The sequence below is a fragment of the Triticum dicoccoides genome, chromosome 2B, assembly GCF_002162155.2.
Source record: "Triticum dicoccoides isolate Atlit2015 ecotype Zavitan chromosome 2B, WEW_v2.0, whole genome shotgun sequence".
In the NCBI taxonomy this organism is placed as follows: Eukaryota; Viridiplantae; Streptophyta; class Magnoliopsida; order Poales; family Poaceae; genus Triticum; species Triticum dicoccoides.
In genome coordinates this window covers 17706480-17732303 of record NC_041383.1, presented here as the reverse complement: position 1 = coordinate 17732303, position 25824 = coordinate 17706480, and the positions used below count along the sequence as shown (strand labels likewise).

Genomic DNA, 25824 nt, shown 5'->3' with positions numbered 1-25824 from the left:
TGCTTCGGTTGAGTTTTGGCTTAGAGACATAACATGACTTTGGAGGAACAACGTCATAAGGAGTTGAAAGAGGACCATATGGCTTAGAGACATAGCATGTGTTGAAGACATCTTGGACGATTGAAAAGCATGGTAATGAGGTATTCACGCATGAGCTATTTGAGGGTTTTCAGAATGAGTTGCTTGCTGATAGGGATCATTGCCTTGTTGAGATGATGTCACATGATGGTGAGGTTAAAACAACCACTGTACGTGATGGTTATAAGAAACTAAGGTTAGAAACTTACAAAACAACAACCATGGTGGGTTCTTACACATGTAAGTTATTTGAGACACGTTGTAGCTCGTGTCGTAATCTCATCCATGTCCTAAGAGTTGCCTAGCTAGATGAACTGCCAAGCCTCTATTTACTCAAAAGGTTTAGAAATGATTATAAAACTGAGCTGGTCTTTGATGAGGATGGCATTTTATTGGAAGCTAATGAGAAGAGTTCAGTTGATCCGGCGATAAAAAAGGTTCGTTTCAGAAACATGTAAGAAGATGGAAGAACTTTTAATTCAGGTGAAGCAATCTCAGGCTGGCATTCAATTCCTGGGAGATGTCATTTTCACACTTGGAGAGCAGTTTTCTACCCAAGTTCCATGGAAATAACAAACTCAAACTGAAGAATTAGAAGAATTTCTGGGTTGTTCCATTCGAAGTGAGGTAGACATCCATCCTCCAAATGATAAGGGGTCGGATTAAAAGACTAAAGGGATTTAGAGATAAGGGTGGAAAGCAAAGCAAGAAAGAGAAGAGCAAGAACAAAAACGATGGCCACGTTTGTCCTAAGGAAGTGTAGAAGACATAATTAAGGTACATTCCTCTAGACTTAGTTTAGAGAATAATTCTAAAATTTTGCTTGCTTATAAATATAACATGCACTACTGTTTTCATAGATTAATGTGATATTCGTTTTAAAATATAAGGGATATGTACCGAAAAAGGCTTTCGCCCCGCTTTATATTATAAAGCAACCGCTAACAACAAGCATCCCACAAGGATCCACACAAGTCCAAACACAAACACACACACGGAGGTTCACAAGCAAACACAAAGACAAGAGGGTCCGAGCTGAGGGCACAGCACAACAAGTCCTAAACACACACAACACAGCGCACGGCGCACAACGCAAGGTGCAAGGTGCAAAGCAGACCGACAGCCTAGTCGGGCTCAGGAGGAGGGGGCGGGAGCGGGGGAGCCACACGGAGCACCATCGAGCGAAGATCGGCAAGGAGGTTGCCCTAAATATGAGGGATATGTGGATGTGGCTCACAATGGACCACCTTTTTTTCTTTCTTTCCCTCTCTCTTCATCCCACCAATCACATACATTTGACAGGACAATTAGACAATAAAGTAGGAAACATGGTGAACTAGACCGGATCAGAATTAGACATCGTGGTGCATTATTTAATACGGCCCCACACTTAAAAAATAAAGCCTCAAACTTGGAATCTCACATGCTAGTCGTCGGTGTTTTCACGTGCCAAGAACTAGCGGTACAGTACACTGAATGGTGAGTGCTAACCACCAAGGAGTTATCCTGTCCCTGTCCACGCTGTCCACGCACTGATTAGTATTCCCACTCACTCTGTACCGTACGTAAGCTTGAATTTCTTTTCTTTCCTGCCAGAAAACCATAGCCTCGATCTGCATCAGCACCATCCCGGCGACGACATGCTCGTCGACGGCAAGCCACACGCGGTGTGCGTGCCGTACCCGGCGCAGGGCCACGCCACCCCGATGATGAAGCTGGCCAAGGTCCTCCACTCGAGGGGCTTCCACATCACCTTCGTCTACACCGAGCACAACCACCGGCGCCTCGTCCGCTCCCGCGGCCCAGGCGCCGTCGCTGGCCTCCCGGACTTCCGCTTCGCCACCATCCCCGACGGCCTGCCCCCGTCCGACCCCGACACCACCCAGGACCAGGCGTCCATCTGCTACTCCACCACGACCACCTGCCTCCCCCACCTGAAGAGCCTGATTGGTGACCTCAACAACGGTGCAGCGGGGACGCCGCCGGTGACGTGCGTCGTCGCGGACAGCATCATGAGCTTCGTAGTGGACGCCACGGCGGAGATCGGCGTGCCGTGCGCGCTGTTCTGGACTGCCAGCGCCTGCGGTTACATGGGCTATTACAACTTCCGTTTCCTCATAGACCAGGGCCTTACTCCTCTCAAAGGTACAAATAAACTTCTTGAAGTGGGTAACAGCATATATTTTATTTTGTGATGTGTAACAAGTAGTAGTAACAAGCGAGGTTGCATGCCTGCTGTTCGGTTTGATGAGCAGGTGAAGAGCAACTGACGAACGGCTACTTGGACACGCCGGTGACAAATGCTCTCGGGATGAGCAAGCACATGCGCCTCCGCGACTTCCCGTCCTTCGTCCGCACCACAGACCGGGATGACATCCTGCTCAACTTTATGATACACGAGCTAGAGCGGGCGAGCCGTGCGGACGCCATCATTGTCAACACCTTTGACGAGTTCGAGGAGCCGGCGCTCGACGCCATGCGCGCCATCCTCACCCCGCCGGTCTATACCATCGGCCCACTCAACTTTGTTGTGGAGCAGCTGGTCCCCGATGGCGGCGATCCGCTCGCCTCGATTCGTCCTAGCCTTTGGAGGGAAGACCGGTCCTGCCTAGAGTGGCTCCGCGGCAGGGAACCCCGGTCCGTGGTGTACGTCAACTTCGGGAGCATCACCACCATGACCGGCGAACAGCTGGTGGAGTTCGCCTGGGGGCTGGCCAACTGCGGCTACGACTTCCTTTGGATCGTGAGGAACGACTTGGTGAAGGGCGACGCCGCAGTGCTGCCGCCGGAGTTCCTGGAGGCGACCAAGGGCCGGTGTTTCTTGGCGAGCTGGTGCGAGCAGGAGGCGGTGCTGCGGCGCGAGGCCGTGGGCATCTTCTTGACGCACTACGGGTGGAACTCGATGATGGAGGGGCTCAGCGCCGGGTTGCCGATGCTGGGCTGGCCCTTCTTCGCTGAGCAGCAGACCAACTGCCGCAACGCGTGCGTGGAGTGGGGCGTCGGATTGGAGGTCGGTGACGACGTGCGCCGGGAGGTGGTGGAGGAGAGGATAAGGGAGGTGATGGGTGGTGGCGAGGTGGGGAGGGAGATGAGGCGGAAGGCGATGGAGTGGAAGAACATCGCTGTGCGTGCCACGACGCAACCTGGTGGCAGATCGTTGGCCAACCTTGAGCTTCTGCTCAAGAATATACAAGCACCACCGTTGGATCGTCCTTCTCCCGCCGCGGTGCAAACAGATCTAGTGCCCGGGATTGACCGCGATCCGTAAGTAGTAGTACTAGAGGATATCAATTTTTGGGCATTTATATAAGTTCAAAAAAGGTACGATTTGGACCGGCTCTACAAGCTCTAGGTTTGAAAAACATACTTTTCTCTTCCTGGAAACATATGATTGTGGAGACACTACAAATGCAGCGTTTTCTCATGTTGTTTCTCCCGATAAGTGGATATGTGTGGTTTGTTTTGAGCAACGATTTATCGACAATCTCGTTCGTTTAACTTTTTCTTTGCAAGTTCCGACATTTTTTCCGGAACTTTCAACAAATTTTGCAACAAAGATTAAGCTTGTAATAATTTTCTCTGGAACCTCCAATGAAAAAATTCTGAAATTTGGACAATTTTACCCTGAACTTTGCCGAATGTTTTTGAAATTTTAACAAAATCCCTATATTATCTCTGGCATCTGGCTTTCTTGATTTTTCAAAGGGTTGAAGCCGCTTTGACAAGAGGAATAAACTGGTCCATCTGATGTGCAGCAGAAAACGCATGGGAAAAGGCAGCGGTCCCTCCCAGCCATGTGCATGTCCCCGCCATTTGCATGTGGTCCTGTATTACTGTATTCTTCTATCATTCAATGGAGGCTTAATTTTGAAAATTTCGAAACTCAAACTTTCAGTTTTAATTTTAGTGAAATGCCAGCCATGTGCATGTCCCCGCCATTTTGACAAGAGGATGTAATGTGTGTGTGTGTAAAATTTCAGGATGAAATATCTTGAATTGGGAGCTGCACAAAAAACAATCATGGATTATGGGGATGAACAGTACTCATGAAGGAAAATTTGCAAAATAAGCTTATTTTTTACTAATTGTTGTGCTAATCCTCCGATGTCTTTGATCACCCTAGCCTTTTCTATGTAATATACTCTCATTTGCCCTTACCCCTAATATCTGGCTCACGCTCCGCCACTGCATGCCACAAGAAACGACAGAAGAAACAGTTAGCACCATGCCACGAGAAAGCCGATACGAAGGAGTACAATGAAAGTTTGTGAAAAAAATCAACAAAATGATGACCAACTCCGAAGAAATTTTAGTGAAAGGAACTGGCACAAACCGTGAAACTAATCATAGGGAGGAAGCGATGCGAGGCACCGTGAGCGGCGGGCGCAAATGCCCTCGTGGTCGTCGCGGGAACCATAGACTTCCACCTCAGCCTACCCCTTTCCCTGGTCTACCGTGCGCTGACAATGCCACGTATCCCAATGGCAATAAAATGCAGAGGACAACCGTACTAGTAAGTAGGCCCAGATAGGAAAAAGCCCTCGACCACGGGCTAAAAATTGCAGTCCCACTCGAGCCTTAAAGCCCAAAGTGAAGACATCTCGCCAATTCCTGCACACAATCCAGCGAGAGCCGGATAAAATCGATGGACACAATCCAAAATTGCCGTCCTCAATAGATCCGCCTTTGTCAATTGTAATTTTCTGTTTTGAAAGTCATGCTACAAATGTTGATGCTGATAGGTTAGCCAAGTTTTCGTATTTTCTTGATCAGGGTAGACATGTTTGGTTGCTACAACCTCATGATCCCTTCTGCATTCCTCTCCTTCGGGAGTATTGATCAATAAAGCTTGGGTTTCCCCTCAAAAAAATTGACTGTGGGCCTTTGAAACTTTAGGCAGCATGGTGAGTTAAATGATAGTGCATTTTCTATTGGGTCACATTCAGACATGAGCCTCAAAATATGGCTGAAATCCCAACGGTGTTCACCTCTGAGTCTTAGGTGGTGTCATTTTCCAAGTTCAAAAAACAATTGGCAGCCGGCAATGGCAATGACGATGGCTTGGCTTCTAGTCACCCTAACCACCACCCTCCGAAGCATCAGCTGCTGATTCCATCCCCTTCTTCCAACAGATAACATGTCCGCGCCGCCGCCCGCCGACGAGAGGCCGCTTGTGATGCTGGCTCAGCCGCTCTTCCCGGAGTTCGCCGCGGCGCTCGCCGGCCGCTACCGGTTCGCCCTGCTGGCGGACGCCGATACGGCGGCCGCGGCCGAGGCGAGGGCGCTGCTGGTAGGGGGGCTCCCGTCGGTCACGGCCCAGCACCTGGACGCGCTCCCGGCGCTCGAGCTCGTGACGTGCACCTCCGTGGGCGTCGACCACGTGGACCTTGACGCGTGCCGGAGCCGAGGGCTCAGCGTGACCAACGCCGGCGTCGCGTTCGCGGCCGACTCTGCCGACTACGCCGTCGGGCTTCTCGTCGCCGTGCTCCGAAGGGTGGCCGCCGCCGACGCGTACGTCCGCAGCGGCAGGTGGACGGCCGACGGCGACTACCCTCTCACCACCAAGGTTAGTACGACTACTCTGTTCTTGGCCATCCCAAAGAAAGAAGAGGATGATTCGACTAGAGTCTCGCTGGCGATGGCAGGTGAGCGGCAAGCGGGTGGGGATCGTGGGGCTGGGCAACATCGGCTCGGGCGTCGCCCGGCGTCTCGCCGCCTTCGGCTACGCCGTCTCCTACCACTCGAGGTCGCCCAAGCCGTCGGTGCCGTACCCGTTCGTCCCCGCGCTGCGCGACCTCGCCGCCGGCAGCGACGTGCTGGTGCTCTCCTGCGCGCTGACGGACGAGACCAAGCACATGGTGAACCGGGAGGTGATGGAGGCGCTGGGGAAGGACGGGGTGCTGGTCAACGTCGGCCGGGGCGGCCTGGTGGACGAGCCGGAGCTGGTCAGGTGCCTCCGCGAGGGCGTCATCGGCGGCGCCGGCCTGGACGTGTACGAGAACGAGCCGGCCGTGCCGCCGGAGCTGCTCGCCATGGACAACGTCGTGCTGTCGGACCACAGGGCCGTGCTCACGCCAGAGTCCATCGGCGGCGTGCTCGAGGTCGTCATCGCCAACCTCGACGCCTTCTTCTCGGGGAGGCCGGTGGTGAGCCCCGTGGAGCTCTGAAACATGAACATCACGCACTGGCACTGGTCTGATGAAATTGATCCGTCTGAAGGAATCGCATTCTGCAAAAAGATGAAGTGATTAAACAGACTTGGTTCCCATATTAAAAAGATGAAGTGAACACACAAATTTGGGAGAATGTGATGTGCAAGAATAGACTTCTCATCACTTCATTTTCGATGGGGTCAAGTTCACTAAAGATTAGTACACCATTATTGCAATCCGTTTTCATGAAATCCGGGTTTGGGGTATTGTATGGACTTGGGTATCTATTTCCTTCAGGACATCACATACTTTCATTTTCATGAATATTATTGGCCGGGACCAAAATGATTATATATGTGTTTTGAAATGTTTGGAAAGAGCAAAATAAGAAGAAGGAAAAAAAGAAGGGTGAAGCTTGCCGCTAAAAATAAAACCCTCAAAAAAGAGTTCAAGTGAAGCTACTAGGAAGCCAGAAATGGACATGCTTATCCGCTGTCACCATGAGTTGTGTAGGAAGTCAAAAATGGACATGCTTATCAGTCGTTTCTACGATTAGTCCTCTCAAGTGAAGCCGTTTCAGAAAATTCAAAACCGCACATGCATACAAAAGAGTACCGCCATCAGCTGTGACTTTGAACGGTATGAGTCCAAAGCGCACAATTTCAGGCCAACTTGGGCACTCATTCTCATCTGCTATATGTACATACGCGCCGTGACATCGCCACTGCAAGCGGGGAAATTCTCTCCCACAGAACGCAACATTTCTCGAGCCGACGACATGGCCACGAACGAGAAGAAGCCGCACGCCGTGCTCGTGCCGTTCCCGGCGCAGGGGCACGTCACCCCGATGATGAAGCTGGCCAAGGTCCTGCACCGCAAGGGCTTCCACGTCACCTTCGTCAACACCGAGTACAACCAGCGCCGCCTCGTCCGCTCCCGCGGCCCCGGCGCCGTGGCCGGCCTCCCGGGCTTCCGCTTCGCCACCATCCCAGACGGCATACCCACATCCGATGCCGACGCGGACGCTGACTCCACGCAGGACCCGACGTCCCTGTGCTACTACACCATGACCACCTGCCTCCCCCACTTGAAGAGCCTGCTCCACGACCTCAACGCCGCGGTCGGGGCGCCGCCGGTGAGCTGCGTCGTGGGCGACGGCGTCATGAGCTTCTGCGTGGACGAGGCCGCGGATCTCGGGGTGCCGTGCGCGCTGTTCTGGACTGCCAGCGCCTGCGGCTTCATGGGCTACCGCAACTTCCGGTTCCTCCTAGATGAGGGCCTCACCCCTCTCAAAGGTATGCATGCCATGCGGGCGCAAGTTTCTACTATGATTGTGCATCGCATATGTGTAATGTTGCGCCGTCTTGTTGATCTGAGCAGACGATGAGCAAGTGAGGAACGAGTACTTGGACACACCGGTGACGCAGGCACGCGGGATGAGCAAGCACATGCGCCTTCGAGACTTCTCGTCCTTCGTCCGCACGACGGACCGCAGCGACATCCTGTTCAACTTCCTGCTGCACGAGGTCGAGCAGTCGGAACGCGCGACTGCCGTCATCCTCAACACCTTTGAGGAGCTGGAGCAGACGGCGCTCGACGCCATGCGCGCCATCCTCCCCTTGCCCGTCTACACCATCGGCCCGCTTAACTTCCACACCGAGCAGCTGGTCTCGGAAGGCGATCTCGCCGGGATACGCTCCAGCCTCTGGAGAGAAGACCAGTCCTGCCTCGAGTGGCTTCAGGGCAGGGAGCCCCGGTCCGTGGTGTACGTCAACTACGGGAGCGTGACCACCATGTCCAAGCAGGAGCTGGTGGAGTTCGCGTGGGGGCTGGCCAACTGCGGCTGCGACTTCCTCTGGATCGTGAGGAACGACCTGGTGAAGGGCGATGCCGCCGTGCTGCCTCCCGAGTTCCTCGAGGCCACCAAGGGCAGGTGCCTCCTAGCGAGCTGGTGCGAGCAGGAGGCGGTGATGCGTCACGAGGCGGTGGGCGCCTTCCTGACGCACTGCGGGTGGAACTCGATGATGGAGGGGCTCGGCGCCGGGGTGCCGATGCTTTGTTGGCCCTTCTTCGCCGAGCAGCAGACCAACAGCCGGTACGCTTGCGTGGAATGGCGCGTCGGGATGGAGGTCGTCGCGGCGACGACGTGCGCCGGGAGGTGGTCGAGGCGAGGATAAGGGAGGTGATGGGTGATGGCGAGGTGGGGAAGGAGATGAGACGGAGGGCGATGGAGTGGAAGGAGGTCACTTCTCGCTCAACCGTGCAACCCGGTGGCAGGTCGTTGGCCAACCTTGAGACTCTGCTCAAGGATGTACTGAAGTGACCGCCAATAACAAATAATTAAGCTAGTTATATAGTCACTCCTTGCAAAATTATACTAGTGCATATAAGTTTTTCCAAAGTCAAACTTCGTAAACTTTGATCAAGTTTATAGAAAATGTATCCACATTTTAGCCTTCTACCATTTACCCATGGAAGCTGTCTTTCAAGTTTAAATAGGTCGATAAAAACAGAAAATCATGTACGGTTGGTGCGTGCAACATGGTAGTCCATATGAATTTCTTGGCTAGAAAAGCTAACAAATATATGTGTTGATGGAAGCTAGAGAAAGCAGGACGATATATCGTTCTTCTGCTTATGTCTGTGCCCTATGAATGCAATGCACAACCTGAAGATGAACAGGTGATTCAGTGTTCAGACTATTGTGTGGTGTGGTTTCAGTGTTGAGTAATATCTGGTGGCTAGCTGCACAAAACACCAATATTCATGCAGCTTAAGACACAACAAATCATTTATAGGAAAATAAAGATGCATAGATTGCTTGCATTTACCTATCGCCATGCCGCCACCCGCATTGCCACACCGGCAATTGACGAAGGACGACGCTTGTGGAACGGTGCAGATCATTCGGCCAACAAGATTTCTTCAGTCCCTGATGTCTGGCCCGAGAGACACGCAGCCAGTCAGGGTGACTCAAAACGTAACAATAAAAAACTAAGATGAGGCACACAGTAGATCAGACAGGTATGTAAATGAAAATAATTGAATATGTGAATGTTAGTACTATGTTACTACATTAAGCTACCTGCCAGCCAGCGTCATAAAACAGCAAAAATTATTTACTTATTCCATGTAGTAAAAAAATTATTACATACATATGGACATACGCCAGTATTTTAGATATCTGTACAGGAAAATTTCGCCTCTCGGCTCTATGAAATGGAGAATTTCCCCCTCAACTGTAAATTTCTGTTTCCCCTGTACCTGAAATCTCAAGAACTCCATTTACAAGGCAGACAAATAAAAACCTGCTTCCGTTGAAGTATGGCTGTGTATTGTTTTCCCATGCAAAGGGAAAACGTATTGGGTCTATCAAACTTATGTACCAAAAGCAGAAGCATCAACTGGCTTCAGTTGTATTCTGCTGGGACCAAAGTTCGGCATAACGCCCGCGCTTCGACAGAAGATGATCATGTGGTCCTTGTTCAACTACTCTTCCATTCTCGAAGACGATGATCTGAAAATCAGTTGAAAGATTACTTACATGGGAATTATGGAAGTGAATGATTTTCAATAGATGGGTTCGAAGTATAAAGGAGTTTAGCCCATAATAAGTACAGCAATTTCATGAACAGTTGCAATAGCAACTTTTATGGCTGTAAACCTGGCTTAGTATTCATATATTGATCGTCGATATAGCAAGAAGTGATATTATTTTTTTCAGATATGTATGCTGTACTGTTTATGTATGTGCAGAGATATGAATACCTCGTCGCATAGCATTGCAGTTGTGAGTCGATGAGCAATAAATATTGAGGTTCGATCGACGGATAAAGACATTAGAGAATTCAAAATCGATGATTCAGTAGTGCTATCCAGTGCGCTTGTAGCTTCATCACATAACCTGGTAGGAATCAGGTAAGAAAGTTAATTCAGTGAGGGAAATTCCTAAGCCCATTATTTGCACTCAAAAAATTGTTTGATAAGTATCTGGAATTAGTTCAAACATCAAACCCTTTTAGCAGGCCTAACTCACGTTTTTTTAAACAGGCAAAGTTGTTTGATAAGCATCTGAGATAGGATAAACTCTGAAGCTCTCATCTCATACTCTGTATCCTCATCCCCTTTTCTTTCGATCCACTAACACAGCCGCGGTGCCCTAGTTGTGAGGATTCCTTCACAAGGCCTCACAAACTGGTATAAGAGCTGGAATCCGCTCCGTCTGCGCTCATGAAATCTCACGATCAATCCATAACGTCCACCGTGAAAGGTGCTGCTCGATTCCGGTTCAGCAACACAAAATCCTTGTCCGGGTTGGATTGATTTGAAGTTGAGCTGGGACGGCGCCTTCAAAGCTTTGGCAGCAACACGGCAGATCTTGAGCGCCATGCAAGCTCCTGTACCAGATGGAGCACGACCATCAAGTTCTATGGTGCCGTCGCTTCTGTTCATTTGCAAGCTCCCTCAAGTGCCACTAGCGCAGTCGCCTTAGCTCGCATTCAGGAGGATGAGCTCAACGTGCACCCAGCACTGTCCCTCCTGCATCTTCCGATTGGCAGAAGCGTTCAGCTGCTGCCGATTTCACTCGCGGTCATCAGCTGCGAGATTTTCAGCGTGAGAATGGACTGTGCTTTCAATGTGTAGATAAGTACGGCCGAGTCTCCTATGTGGCGTGCCGTCTGAGGGCTGGGCTCCCCTCAAGTGCAAGGTGTTCGTGTGGTTAGCGATGGAGAATGGGTGTAGATGGCAGAAAGACTGGAGCAGAGAACTACCGCATCCGCCTGCCTGCCCCTCTGTGCGACCAGACAGCCGAGACCATGTCACACATCCTCACTGACGACTTCTTCGAACGGGTGTAGGATGGCAGACAGTTCTCTCTACAATTCCAATGGCCTCAGGCAGGCGATGAGCAGGTGCCCCGGCTGGACCATGCTGCAGAGTGCGCCAGGGTTGATAAGTTAAGGGATCATGTTGCCTAATCTCTCTAATGATGTGGCACATCTGGCGACTTCAAAATGACCACTTTTTTGACAGCGCAACCAGAGGTTGCAGACACTGGTGGACACGATACTCCTGGAGGCAATACTCTGGATGATCGCTGGTGCAAAGGCGCTGAGGAGGCAGCCACAACATGCTTGCCCACCAGATGGTTTTTGAGTAGTTTAGCTGTACAGCTCATTTGTTTCTTTTGTTCTGATTTTTTTTCTTTGAGCTTTTGGCTGTAAGTACTAATACAAAATGATGTGCACTTTAGGTACATATTCCACAGAAAATGTATGAGAGGAACTCACAGAACGGAAGGCTCCTTCAAGAATACACGAGCAATTGAGACTCGTTGTTTCTCACCACCACTTAACTGCAAAAACAGCCAAGCCACAGTTCTTGAGATATGCTGAGCTGTTGTCATAGAACAAAAGGTTACAACATTTCCTGATTTTGCACAAAACGAGGCCATGTCTTACCTTCAATCCACGCTCTCCCACAACCGTGTCATACTTGTCAGGAAAGTTCATAATTGTATCATGGATAGAGGCGCGTCGAGCAGCATCGTAAACCTGTATGGAAAATTGGAAAAGAATACATTAGCTTCACAAAAAAAAACATATGACCATGCTATAACACTCCCATATTGATTGAAAGAACATTTTACCTCTTCATCATTTGCTGATAACAGCCCATATTGTATATTATGCTTAATTGTGTCATTGAAAAGTACCTGTAATGGTATTAATGGTGTAAGTTTGGAGACAAAATGAATTGACCTGATTCCCGAAAGAAAAAACAAATCCAGTCTATTCCAAGATTCTATGACGCTGAAGAAAGTTTGCATACAGCAGCACCATATCTTTTCAATTATCTATTGGAACCTTTTAAACTAGTCCAACAATGCTGAAGCCCTGTGGATGTCCAACAAGGGATGAGCCTGATGCAGTTCTAATTTAGGTCGAAATACTCATGATATACCAGAATTCACTCTTGAAAGGAGTAGGACCCTAGTAGGCAAGAACACACCGGCAAGTCCTTACCAGTTACTACTGGACTTGGCTCAGTACTCAATTGTCCATTGGCCCTCCTCATGTGTTAAATAGATTCCTTATCCCACATGTAGTGATACTTCAATTTGTATTTCAATAAAAAAAGGATTTGTATTTGGTTCCAAATAAATAATGAGGAAATGTACAACAATGAAGTTCTTAGGCCCTGTCTGTGGGTTGTGGCCTCAACAGAAGCAGATGTGGTGGGGAAGCTGATGTGCTGCAAAAGCTATTCTTCTGTACGATGGTTTTACATGGAAACTTGGCTTTCTAAAACAGAACTTAATAATGCAAAAAAAAAATCCTTTTCAAAAGTAAATCGTATAGGAATACATTTTGATACTACAGCACAAGTTAGTAGATTCCGTAAGAGGACAACAGAAGTAGGATAAATTAAAGCATTGACAGAGAATAGAGTATCAGGTGGCCAACCGTATCCTGTGGCACAACACCAAGAGACTTCCGAAGACTCTCCAGTGTGACTCCCCGAATATCTTGCCCGTCTATTCGTATCTGCCAGGAAGAGAGAACAAAGGTATCACAAGAACAGAAACTTTAAAGTACATGACAAACTTGAGAAGCCTTCAGGGGCATCAATTCATGAGCAGGAAATCAAAAGGGAGATTGATGCGTGTGTTCTTACAGATCCTGAAGTTGAATCAAAAAATCTAAAGAGAAGCCTAAGTATGGTTGACTTTCCTGTAGAAGAAAGGACTAGTTAATGCACAGTCACTCACCCAGAAGTAATAATTCTTTTATGGTTCACATTAAAGCAAAGACTAAACACTATGCGCTGTAAATCCTGTAGACAAGATTTGGACTCATATAAAATGCAGAAGCAAAGCTATACAGAATAATCATATGAAAATGAAATAAGCCCTATAAATATATTTGGATAAAAAGTTTGTACATCCATTACAGAAAAATATGGTATCCTTCATTACTTTTTCCCCATTTGCCATGACAAAACAGCATGTTACAAAATCATGCATTGGCCAAATATATATGAAGATCTTGTATTATACTCCTGCTTCCCATAATAGTGTCAAAAACGCTCTTATATCATGGGACGGAGTAAGATATTGCTGATGCTTTCCCTACTAAGATTTCTGAATAGCGTATTTAAAGATCTATAAAATAAATCAAAGTTCTTGCTAATCACAACTGAGATATGTCATCACATTGCACGTCTAGAGAAGCACTACAAAAACAGACGATCCAATTAACTCTACAAAAAAATCATGTTAATAGTAGCAACTAACAGTGAGGTGTCAACTCTTGTATAATTACGTAGAGGTGGGTATAAGGGCACTTCAAGATGAGCTTCAAATTCCAAGAAAGCCCTCCATACATTCACATTTTGATCTCTATTTTCAGAAGTGGCTTATGATATCCACCACAAATGACCTATAGGTCTACAAATATGATATGCTAACAATTCTACTCGGCACCACAAAACCCGTGAGGCAACCAGGCCCATGAATTTGAATGTTATATTTGGTAACACAAACATAAGATAGCTGATAGCATTGACATTAACATTAGTTAAGTAAACAAGGTTAGCTTTACCGCTGCCACTAGTTCCAACAATTGCCACACTTTTTCCTGCCGGTACAGTGAAAGTGGCCCCATTAAGAATCTGCCTTTCTGGTACATACCTGGAAGAAATCAAATCTCTCAGCTACCCATAAAATAAATATGGCACAGAATAAGATTGTTCTAATTACAGCTATACTACCTCATGCGTCATATTTACATATTGTTCTAACTTTGTACTAAACAAGCGTCGATTAATTTGGAGCGGAGGGAGTACCATTGTGTTGACTATCAATGGTTAAAACAAAATAAGCTCCTTAGTGTTGAGATGCTTTGAAACTTGCTACTTATGTGGTATTACTTTTTGGAAATAGCATAAGCACTTAGCGGCACTTAACAAGCTAACAGAGGACAGAACTTACCCAAAATGGACATTCTCGAATTCAATGCATCCTCCCTTGAACTGCAAAGGTTGTGCATGAAGCTCATCTTTTATTCCAGGTTTTTCCTGAAAAGACGCAATGAATAGTTCTAAGGTCTTTGAGACCATGGTTTTAAAGATAAATTAAAACTGCATGCCATTAGGCACTAAGCAATACGAGTCTATGACTACGAAGCTTTTACCTCAAGCAATTGAAACATGGACTTCATGTCAATTAGGCTTTGTCTAGATTCTCGATATACACTACCAAGGAAGTTCAGAGGCACTGAGAGCTGGAATAGAAGTCCATTAACCATGACCTGTATGGCAAGATTTCAATACATCAATCAAATGCAACCGCAAGACTAAGGCAGAAAACCGAAAAGAACTGAAGCTTCATGTCAAGTCATTTTTAAAGATTTTTATTTTCCAGTTACACTTTTCACTTCTAACAACCTGAGGTAATATTGGGAAAACATTACCTTACTGCAGTTACATATCTTTCTACTTTTGTGTGCATGGGTTGCTACCTCAGTATGTCAAAGTGATCTCAGAAATGAAACGACAGAAGATATAAAACACAAATGATTGACATGAAGAATTACCAAATCACCGACAGTCAGAGCACCACTCATTATACCATATGAGCTCAAAACCATTGCTGTGGATAATGTCAAACTAAATATAACATTTTGCCCAAAGTTCAAGTAGGCAAGGCTACTTTGGGCTTTCAGTGCAGCATCCTCGTATCCTGAGCACATTGTTAAAGAAAACACTAGTTAATAGATAAAAAATATCAAACGAAACTAACTTATGGTGTATGCAATGGTAATCCCATTTAAGATTCACCTAATGTTACAGCATAACTTAATGTTTTATTTGACACTTTCTTAAGTATTAATCTTATTTAGTTTTTGTTTTTAACTACCAGGTTTCAATATACACAGATGTGAAACATAGACATCAGAAATTTCATATGTATCAAACTGTAATTTTTCAGTGTCTGCAGTTTTGTTAGAAAGGTGAACATATATTTAATGCCAGTCGGTCAAATAGGTGAGTAGCTGTGCATTTCCGCTCTATAATGACATCTCCCAAGAATGAATGGACACATGTACTCACTCTTTAAATATTTGTCATACTTCTGAACTTCAAATTGCTCATTGTTGAAGTATTTGACAGTCTGTAGACAATCAGAGTAAAGATTGATACGAAAATGCTTGAATTAAGATATTGAAGATTAGAGAAATAGACCAGACACCAGATTAATGGATGGGATAACCATGGGATGACCTCGTAATTCAGAAGGGAGTCAACTGCCACTGCACCAGAAGCATTATCAGCTTTATTCATGGCTGTCCTGAACTTCGTCCGCCACTGCAATAAAGAAACAGAAAGCGATGAGAGGAATAAGAGTAAGACATGATACAAAAGTGATCAATAGATATATTAGATTGAGCATTTATGTAAGCAAGAATATCCTAAGACTACAGCTGTGATGACAGAGTACAGCGTTCGCACCTGTGTCAAAGCCAAAGTGAAAACAATATAAGTAGCAACTGAAACTGAAGTAATCCAAGCAAAAGTGGAGCCGAACTTGTAGGCAAGTATACTTGACACCATACCAATCTGTAAATACGAAACAAAACACAATGCAGACAAAGCTCAAGCAAACGCTCCGAGAATAAGTGGCACCAATTACCAAAAGCAACATCAATATCACAGGCAATATGCACAACTGATGGATAGTAACCGTTGGAGAAGTAATTTGAGTACCTCTAGTATTGTGGGAACAATATTGAACACTGTCACCGTAAGAATGAAATTTATTGCGTTGCTCCCTCTGTCAATTATGCGATTTAGAGCTCCAGTTTGCCGGCTGAAAAACATAAACAGGTGAAGGAACATAAAAATTCAAATAATCCCCAGCTCGTAAACATCAAAACTCAGCAACTACATAATAACTGCAAGTGTTGAATTCTTATAAAGTGTTTCCACAATGATTTACACAAGCAGCAGTTAGACCTAGGGCCGATTAATAGCTAGCAGGGAGGCACCTTGCTGGCCGCACGGAATATGGTGTGGGCAATCAATGAATTAAGGATAACATTGAAGCACACATGATGGCATGAATCAGAGCATTCACAGGTACCTTAGATGATAACGAAGATCAAGCTCATGCAAGTGAGAAAACACCTGCAATACGAAAAGTTAATAAACTAAAGTAATACTTAAAGTGTCTACAGATAAACATCAAAATAGCTGCGCAGGACTACAGGTCCATCGAAAACTGAAAATGGATACAAATGTACAGATGACACTCGATCCTCACAGAAGTACAGATAAAAATAGTTGGGCTCCAGCGAGGTGCAAGATCTTCAAATGATTCTTTTCCTTTTTCTAGCTTTTCTAGTTTCAGTTAGGCCTTTAGCGTTGTTTTGCTTGCTTTCAGTTTTTTTTATTGCTAGATAGACCTTGTGCCATTTGGACATTTTTCTGCTAATTGAAAATGACATGCACTTAGGTGCGGGTTCGAGCAAAAGAATGTACAGATACCACTTATAGTAACCTTTTATCATCTTCATGAATATAAGGACATATAGGAGAAAATGTATAGCAAGAAAATAAGATATACTTCATTCAAGATATATCCATACTGTGTGAAATATCTGAAATTCTGTATAGCTACAGTAATCAAACAACTTCACTAAAAAGTAATACCATGGAAATGAAAAGGTTCAAAATTTACCATCCTGGAGAGTGAACGGATGGCTCTCCAGGTAACTTTCGAAAATAAAGCATTCCGCAGTTCTGGAAACAGAAAATTTACCATAAATATTTGCCATAATGCATAAAACATAGTTGTATATGTTATGACGGGAGAGCAGAAAGAGAGAACCTAAAAATGCTGAGTTTCTTTCGGCAGCTTTTCAGGCATAAGAAAACATTGATAAGCAAGTTCTGTAACAAAATTTACCTGTACAAGCTGATACTCCTGACCGTGCAATACCATATCCAATCAGAACTGCTGCTGGGCTTGCAAAGAGAGCCAACAGGGTTGCATTAGCATCTGTAAATCCTGCCAGTGAGGCTTCAGCGCCGCCAAGTGCTGCAAGCCAATCGATAGCAAGCTTAAACAAGAAAGGCACTTGAACATTTATGACCTGGTGTTCATTGTAAATAGAAAAGGTTAGGTGATAAGGTTGAAAGCTTCATGTAACCCTGGATCAATTCTCTTTTGTGAAATTAGATCAATTCAGATGGGGAGCCCTTCCACGCGATGACAGTTTCAAAAAAAAAAACTTCATGTAGCAGCTTCCACGTTTTAAGTTCATCATGGCATATATCATAACTGCAAGGGAAATATTCTTTTCTTTGATTTAAGAATGATGATAGTTGACTATTTCTATTTGAGACCTTGTTGAGCAATTAAACAAGAAGAAATTACCTATTTTGTTTTACAAAGAAATAAGCATCCAACAAATAGGATGCATCTGATTTTACCACATTGCATCAGAATAGATCAAAAGGATCATTTGTATAAAAGCCAAGAATATCAGTACACTATGAGTAATGCAAATGCACTGGATTCCAACGAAGTGGGGTAAGGAGATTATCAATTTTGAGCCTACAGCATGATTGTCAATGGTAGACTCTACAGAAAAGTGTTAGCCCAAATGGGGTTTTTAATACATCGCAGATCGCTAGTACTTAATGACTACAGCAGAAAACAAAAGCATTTGCTAACAAAAGTGGATTGCATTATTTTAGCTCGAATAATATTTGTAAAGGGAACAATTTCCACGAGTAACATCTACCTTTGCGCCGACTAAGAGACCCAACGACAAGACAATCCTGATGTTGAAATCACGGCTATTGTTCAGCCTCAAGTACTTCCAAAGGTTTTGAAGGATCTGAATATCTGCTATCTGATCATCGATGTCCTTCTTCGGGGCATCTTTATGCTCGTTGTCATCAGCCGGTTTCCCAGCTGTCACAGCATTGGCAGAAGTGGAGAATGCATTCCCTCTCTAAAAACAAGTAAGAATCACGAAACCATAATTTGGCAAAGAAACAGAAGAAAAGAAACATAACAGATGCATCAAATTCTTTGTATCATTTTGTTAACCATTGATGTCCACAGAACCATACTTAACCATATATTTTCAGTTGGAGCTAAAAAAGGGCAGGATAAGTGCAGTTACAGTTCATAGAATCAGAACAAGTAGAGAGAAAATTGCAATACTACCATGCGCTCGGCTCCACACTTGTTCTTAAGTTTGTGCTTTGGCAGATTAGGCCAGAAACTGATTTTCACACAGAAACACAATGAGGTCGCAGGTTGTCTCAGGTTCTCAACAGAGAAAACTTCGTATGCAGACAGAAATAAGGCTACACTTAAGTTAGTGTCTGGATTCATCCCTCGGCGACCACTGGACAAGAAACTGAAGCCCAATCAACAGCTCCCGCTAACTCCAGCACTTGTGATTCATTATTATTAGCGCACTATTGCGCACTACTGTTTTACCAGGAAATTATCACTTGCTTCAGCAAACATTGATACTGTACATATCCGTGAATCTGTTATCTATGCATCTCGGTGAGTCATTGACACTGTATATATCTATGAATCTATTCTAGGCTACTTACTGATTTACTGGGAAATTCTCACTTACTTCAGTAAAACATCGATACTGCATATCTATGTATGACTCTAATATCTGCGCATCTCAGCGTTAAAAAAAACTGGGATGAGGTTACCAGGTCGCGGAGAGGCCACGCGGACCGCCGCGGCGGGAAGGCCGGGCCCGGGAGCAGGCAGGGGGGGCGGCCGAAGGGGGCGCGTCCCCCCGTCCCCGGAGAGACCCTGCAGCCTGGTCCGAAGCCCCCGAGGTGAGTCGGCGCCGGCGCGGGCGGACCGTCGGGCCGCCGGAGCGCCGCGGGGAGCTGGAAGCGGGAGCCGCGGAGGAGGTGCCTCGCGGCGAGCACGCGGGAGCAGGGCCGCATGGCGCGGCGGCGGCGGCGCTCCCCGGCCGGCGACGAGGGAGAGGGGGGAGGGAGGGCCGGTCAACCTTGGGAGGCGGAGCTGGACATTTCGCGGGCGTGGTGACACTGTATCGGATCTACTAGCCTCCAGATGCGAGCGTGCACTACGGCGCAGTGTCATGGACCGCTGGATGTGTAATGAGTGGCGCAGATCCGGTTTATGGTGTTCATAAATGTGTCATCCACGCTTACATCTTTCTTTTGGTCGTGGATCTGTTGGGATGCGTTTGGTAGGCTGCATTAGGTCCAGCCAGTCCCGCACGGAAAGAAATTGAACTATTTGATTGTCTGCACGAATCTCAAAGCAAGTCTGAACCTAGATCTGGAGGAACGCCGAACCGGGCGTTTTTTGCGAGCCAGGCTCAGTCGAGCCAGGTGGGCACCTGCACGTGTGAGAAAGTGTGAGAGACGTCTCGTAACTCCCCTTGCTCTTTCCGGTCGCCACCCTTGACAGTTCACACGCACTCTCCCTCCCCCTCACCACTCGTTCGGTTTCTCCGATGGCAGAGCCGCCGTCTCGCCGCACCTTCTGGTCATCACTAGCAGCAAACACGCCCAGGAGAGATGGATTGCCGGCCTCTCCGCCTCTGGACGGGATCTCACGGCGGCACCCTGTGCCCCCTCTCCGTTCTGCACCATGCCGCCGCCGCTCGCTCGCTCCGGCTCTGCCACCAGAGCCGGAGCTCATCTTCTTGGGCTCAACGACCGTGGGTATTGAATACCCGCTGGCTCCGTCATTTGTCGGCCCCTCTTATGCGGCCCCAGAGAGACCCTACAACCTGGTCCAAAGCCCCCGAGGTGAGGCGCGGGCAGACCGTCGGTCCCGCCGTGGGGAGCTGGAAGTGGGAGCCCCACGGGAGGTGCCTCACGGCAAGCATGCTGGAGCAGGGCCGCATGGCACGGCAGCGGCGCTCCCCATCCGGCGACAAACAAACACTGATAGAAAAACGTCCTTTAGTCCCAGTTCGTAAGGCCATTTAGTCCCGGTTCTGTAACCGGCAATAAAGGGCGGGGACTAAAGGTCCCCCCTTTAGTCCTGGTTCAGCACGACCCGGGACCAAAGGCCCACCACGTGGCACGAGCCCGCGCTCAGGGTGGGGGGCCTTTTTTACTTTTTTTTATTTAAAAAAATGATTTTTTTTTCAAATTTTCAAATTTCTGAATTATTTGACGATTTAATCTCTAATCACGCCTCATCATTGCTCCAAAACGTCTAACTTTCCGGCTGGTCACCCATCCTCTCACTACCCCAGTCTGAGCATGCTTAACTTCGGAGTTCTATTCCCCCTGCTTTCCAAGTCTGCAGTTGTTGTTTTTCTGACAAATGTAAGCTGGCAATCCTATTAACCCTCATGAGTTTAGCTTGAGCATTAGGTCACACGTTTCACCGTTTGAGTTTGACACTATTATTCTAAAAACAGTAATTATTTACGAACACTAATATTTCTTGAATAAGTAGTTTGACCATAGTTTGACCATAATTTGACCACAGTTTGACCAGATTTGACCAAAATTCAAAAAAACTGAAGTAATTATTTAGTAACACTAATATTCTTAAATAATTATTTAGTAACACTAATATTTCTTGAATAAGTAGTTTGACCACAGTTTGACCAAAATTCAAAAAATCTTAAATTTGAGCATATCTTTTTTTTATTTTAGAATTTGAGGATTCTAAAAAGCTTAAAAGCTTAAATTTGAGGATTCTAAATTTGAGATGTAGTCAAAATCGGATGCGGATTTTTGTGCTGATTTTTTTGATATATTATGCGGGTTTTTTCGACATCGTATGCAAAAGATATGGCCGTTTTACATTTTCATAACACTTTTTTTTTGTAAAACATGTCTAAATTTAAGTTTTTAAATTTTCCTAACTAGTAGATGTAGTAACATAACTACATCTCGAAGGATTTTAATTTTTGAAGTTTTTATCATTTTTTTTTACTTTTTACAAAACTAAAAAGGCGATCGGGGTGGTAGAGTTTGAAAATGGGCCCTTTAGTCCCGGCTGGAGAACCATGTAGTACTGGTTTGTGCAACGAACCGGTTTGTGCAACGAACCGGGACTAAAGGGGCTCGTGGGGCCCCGACTTGACGCCAGCCTGCCACCATCCCTTTAGTGGCACGAACCGATACTAAAGGTTCAACACGAACCGACATTAATGCATAGCCGTCCGAACCGGGACTAATGGTACCATTAGTACCGGGCCAAAATTGAACCTAGACTAATGTGTCTCACATTAGGTCATTTTTCTACTAGTGGGACCCTGTTGCAATCCTTTTGACCGCAACAAGGGGGTTGCAGGCCGGCCATGCATTGGGTGCCCCGCAGCGGCGACCGACGGTGGCAAGGGTAGGGGTGGCGACCTACGATGGCGAGGGTAGGCGACATCTAGACTCCCCCTGCAACGGTGATTGACAAGGGCGAGGGGATCGTCGTGACTTCTGCATCCCCACAGATCCCCTGTTGCGACTATGACAAAGAAGCATATTCCCGACGGCGGAGGACTCCCCAACTCAGTCAGGTGCCGCAACAAACTCAATTCTCCCTCCTTGTAGTAGCTGCCCAATTTCAAAAAGGGGTTTTGTCTTTGCAACAAATGATGTGTTTCGGAAGGAAAACAACATTGGTTCGGGTGATTGCAACAATGCTCTTGTTGCAGAGAGGTTGGCACTGCTCACGTGGGATAGATCGGACGGCTATCCATGGCTCCATCCAACGGTCCATATAACTCGGCTGGTTTTCGTGGCACCGACTAGATGAGTGAGCAGCATCACCATCAAGGATGCAACTCACCACACACCTTACTCCCTCCCTCTGGTTCAAATTTCCTTCCTGGTGCTCCGCTCCTCCTCGCCGCCGTCTCGCCGGGGAAGGGAAGGGAGGAGGAGCCGATGAAGCGCGGGACCAACAGCGCGTGCGACCTCCGCGCCGTCTCTCTCCCCCCGCCCCGGTAAGACCGGCCCCCCTCCGTTTCCCTCCCCCCTATCCCCGTCCGCTGCTGCTGCTGAAACGTGCGGCGGTTCGATTTCGGACCAGGAGCGGCGGCGGGAGGGCCGGCGCGCCCCCTGCTTCTTCCTCCGCGGCGTCGGCGGCGGGGAATCCGCCCCAGGCGGCGCCGTCGCAGCAGCAGCAGGCCTTCTCGCTCCCGCGCCCGAAGCTGCCGCGGCTCCCGGAGTCGGAGGCCTTCGTCGACCAGACCCTCCACCGTCCCACGCCCGCGCGCCACCAGGTCTCCTGCGCAGCCGCATCGCTCCCCCTTCCTCCCCGCTGTTGCCACTGAATTGGTTCGTGGATCCGTTTTTTTTTTTGGTTCGTTCAGTTCAGTTCGTCAGCGCCACTTAATTGGTTCAGTGGATAACTCTAGCGGCGTTTCCGATGAATTGGCTGGGTCTGGGTGATGATGATTCACGTGTCGTGGAATTAGCAGTTCGAATTCACCAGCCGATTGATTGATTGATTATATGCTTGGAAACTCGGAATAATCGTTCGTGCAACCTATCTAGTCTAGTATATATATGCTGCAGAATAGTACACAGTACCAACCTATCCGAGAGATTGCCTGCTTGCCCAATCTTCATTTTGCGAGCAAACGAACAGTCTACCGTTCTTGCTATGGATGTGGTGGCATTGCGTCTCAGGTAGTTTATCTGCATTCTGCCGGACTTGACACAATATATTAGAGAAGCGGTCCACTGTATGCAACTTCTGTTCGTCGTGAATAACTTCTGCGTTATCCATAAAAGCATGATGGATGACTTCAGGTTGTGGTATTTTTGTCTGTTGCACTGTACTGAAGCATGAGGTCTGGGTCCATGGTAGTTTATCTGTATTTGTGCCTCGCTTCTGCTGGACTGACCTCCTTATTATAGATGCAGCTTCTGCTCGTTGTCTTGCTGCTAAATGTTTCACTAACAGCACCTGTCTTCCTACTCACAGCTTACTAACTACTCCCTCCGTCCGGAAATACTTGTCGCGAAAATGGGTAAAAATGGATGCATCTAAAACTAAAACACGACTAGATACATCCATTCCTCCGACAAGTATTTCCGGACGGAGGGAGTACGAAATATGTGTACCCCAATTTTGACCTCCATTTTTCATCTCACCGGTGGCCAGGGATTTGGCTTGCATGACGACTCGTCGGAGAGGATGCCTCCATTTCCTCCCAGTTCAGCATGTGGTGCACAAGAAGAACCCCAGCAGCAGCAACCGGTGATCATACCCAGCAGCACTACCCTGCGCTGGAACCCCTCTCCTACAGACACTAGATGTAAGCTCTGAATCCCCAAGCTATGCATCCGATTGATTTAACGTCTCACACCAACTTCAGCAACAATTTTCCTGTTCACCTCTGTTTTATCTCATTGTCTGGGCATGTAAACTCGACTGGTGTGTGCTTTTATGGTAAGAAAGAGCACCGGAAGCCGTTCTGTGTCTAGACCTCACCATCATTATTCCGTGGGTATGTTTTGTTTGGTGTGCCTGATGATGGTAGCATTTCAACAGGTCGGGTTAATGAGGACGCTGAGTGCAGGTTTCAGCAGCTGTCAGGTTCAGTACACAAGGTGGGGATGGTATTGGACTCGGTACAAACTGATGTTATTCAGTTAAACAGAACCATGAAGGACGCATCGGTTGAATGTAAGCCTTGCAAACCGGCACTGTTGATCATAATAGGAATTGCAGCAGCTTCTGCTTTGCTCATAAACTTGCACTTTCATTTTTCTTCTTCTTCGACAACTGATGCATCATATAACTGAATCGTATTTATCTGTTATGTGCAGCTGGTGGTGTGCAGCAAAAGTTTGATCTCCTAGAGGATACACTTCAGAAAATTGTAAGAGAAGTTGATGTCTCAGTTCTTTCTCCTACCATTTCATTGTTTGCAAAGGCAACAAAGTTTGATATATTCAAACATGTTATCGCAGATTAAAGGACAAAATGATCTCAAAGTACTTGCTGAAAACAGCATGAAAAGCAACTCTGATCAGCTGAATGTTCTCAACTCTCGCACCAGCAAATTGAATGAGATGTCTTTGGTCGTTTCAGTCTGTCCAAAACAAGTGCAAGCAGATTTAAGAGAGCTGCATGGTGACATCTTCAGGGTTCTTACAAAGGACATGGAGGTACTTCTTCTGCTGCTAATCTACCGCTAGCTTTGTTACATCTTTTTTTGGTACATTTTGTCTTTTAGGAATTGTCCTGATGGTTGGCATGTGCACATAAGTAATTAATGTACCAGTATCCCAAGTTCTCTGTTGTCTCCATATGTATGGGTTCAGTTCCATATAAAACGTATAAGTTTTCAGAAATCTCTTCATGTATCTAGATTCTTCAAATAACACCTTGTATAATAATCCTGTCACATAACATTCAGCATTCTCAGTAGGTGCTAGCGTTTACTTTGTCTTTGAGATGGCTCAAAAAGCTCAGAGTCCTGTCTATCAAGTGGCATTCCCTTTTCGTGCTGAAGAAACAAATGTTGATAGTTTTGCACTACAACTGCCTGATCTTTTGTCTCTTCATGCAGGGGGTTGTTAGAGATATCAGGTCTCTGAATACTAGGCCTGCTGCAATGTCAATGCTGCCAGTATGTTTACTCATTACTCGACTAACCGAATCCATAAGTCTTTTGTTATCCTTGCCTCACTGTCTTTTCTGTCGTGGCTGAAGGACCAGAACTTCTCCCCCAATGAGAGACTACCGAGAAACCCAATGCTAGCAAAAGGAAGTCCCTTGATGAATGGAGTGTCTGTAGCAAATAGAAGACCTACAATGAACCAGACACCAGCAGCAAATGAACGACCCCTGATGAACCAATCACCAGTCGCAAATGGAAGGTCTACAATGAACCAGACACCAGTAGCAAATGGACGATCCCTGATGAACCAAACACCAGTGAAAAATGGAAGCCCCATGACGATTCCAGTAGGAGATGGAAGGTCCCAGCTGAAACAAACACCGGTAACAGATGGAACGCCCCAGAGGGATCTAACACCAGAGATAAATGGAAGGCCCCAGAAGGACCGAATACCAGTAGCAAATGGAAGGCCCCATATGGAACAAATACCGGCAACAAAACCGTAATATTCTAAGTCTCTATTTCTTACATAGTTCAGTTGATAGCTAAATATACAGAGATGTTATACAAAGATTCCTAGAAGTATCCTGCTCTGATAGGGATACAAAGCTATGTGGTGTGGCCATGGATTTCGAGTCGCTTAGTGTCGACTCATGACTCGAGTCGCGACTAGTCGCAACTGCAGGCTCGACTTTTTCCGAGTCGCTACCCCAGAATGACTCATCGACTCGAAAACCATGGGTGTGGCCACAGATAAAACTCCTTTTTTCATGAGAGTTTTCTCGCTGTTATTTCAATTCTACTCACAAGATTTTATTTACCTGAATCTCACGATGCCAGATTTAACCTAGGTGTTTTTGCACATAGAAGGGGCATCAAACCACGACATGTATGCTCTATAATTTAGAGAATTGAAGTCACAGTTTTCATGAAAAGGTGTTAAAAAAAGGTTTCTTGATGTGCTGACTAAG

At 46.6% G+C, this 25824-nt stretch overlaps 2 protein-coding genes and 2 pseudogenes across 2 annotated transcripts; 3 read left to right on the top strand and 1 right to left on the bottom strand.

Annotated features, from left to right (window-relative positions):
* Positions 1–1450: 1450 nt before the first annotated feature.
* Positions 1451–3957, top strand: LOC119361815 (7-deoxyloganetin glucosyltransferase-like). Its single transcript, XM_037626958.1, has 2 exons — positions 1451–2223; positions 2334–3957. The coding sequence occupies exons 1-2, from the start codon at positions 1719–1721 to the stop codon at positions 3344–3346; spliced, it is 1518 nt and encodes a 505-aa protein (XP_037482855.1). The 5' UTR covers positions 1451–1718; the 3' UTR covers positions 3347–3957.
* A 1014-nt stretch (positions 3958–4971) lies between these two features.
* Positions 4972–6586, top strand: LOC119361814 (glyoxylate/hydroxypyruvate reductase HPR3-like). The gene is made up of 2 exons (XM_037626957.1): positions 4972–5644; positions 5724–6586. Exons 1-2 carry the CDS (start codon positions 5216–5218, stop codon positions 6243–6245), a joined length of 951 nt encoding a protein of 316 aa, XP_037482854.1. The 5' UTR covers positions 4972–5215; the 3' UTR covers positions 6246–6586.
* A 53-nt stretch (positions 6587–6639) lies between these two features.
* Positions 6640–8841, top strand: LOC119361813 (annotated as a pseudogene).
* A 436-nt stretch (positions 8842–9277) lies between these two features.
* Positions 9278–19389, bottom strand: LOC119360263 (annotated as a pseudogene).
* Between the last annotated feature and the right edge of the window lie 6435 nt (positions 19390–25824).

Coding starts and splice junctions, on each gene's coding strand:
- LOC119361815 (XM_037626958.1), top strand. CDS start 1,719: ATGCTCGTCGACGGCAAGCCACACGCGGTGTGCGTGCCGTACCCGGCG. Junction 2,224..2,333: donor GGGCCTTACTCCTCTCAAAG/GTACAAATAAAC, acceptor TTTGATGAGCAG/GTGAAGAGCAACTGACGAAC.
- LOC119361814 (XM_037626957.1), top strand. CDS start 5,216: ATGTCCGCGCCGCCGCCCGCCGACGAGAGGCCGCTTGTGATGCTGGCT. Junction 5,645..5,723: donor ACTACCCTCTCACCACCAAG/GTTAGTACGACT, acceptor TGGCGATGGCAG/GTGAGCGGCAAGCGGGTGGG.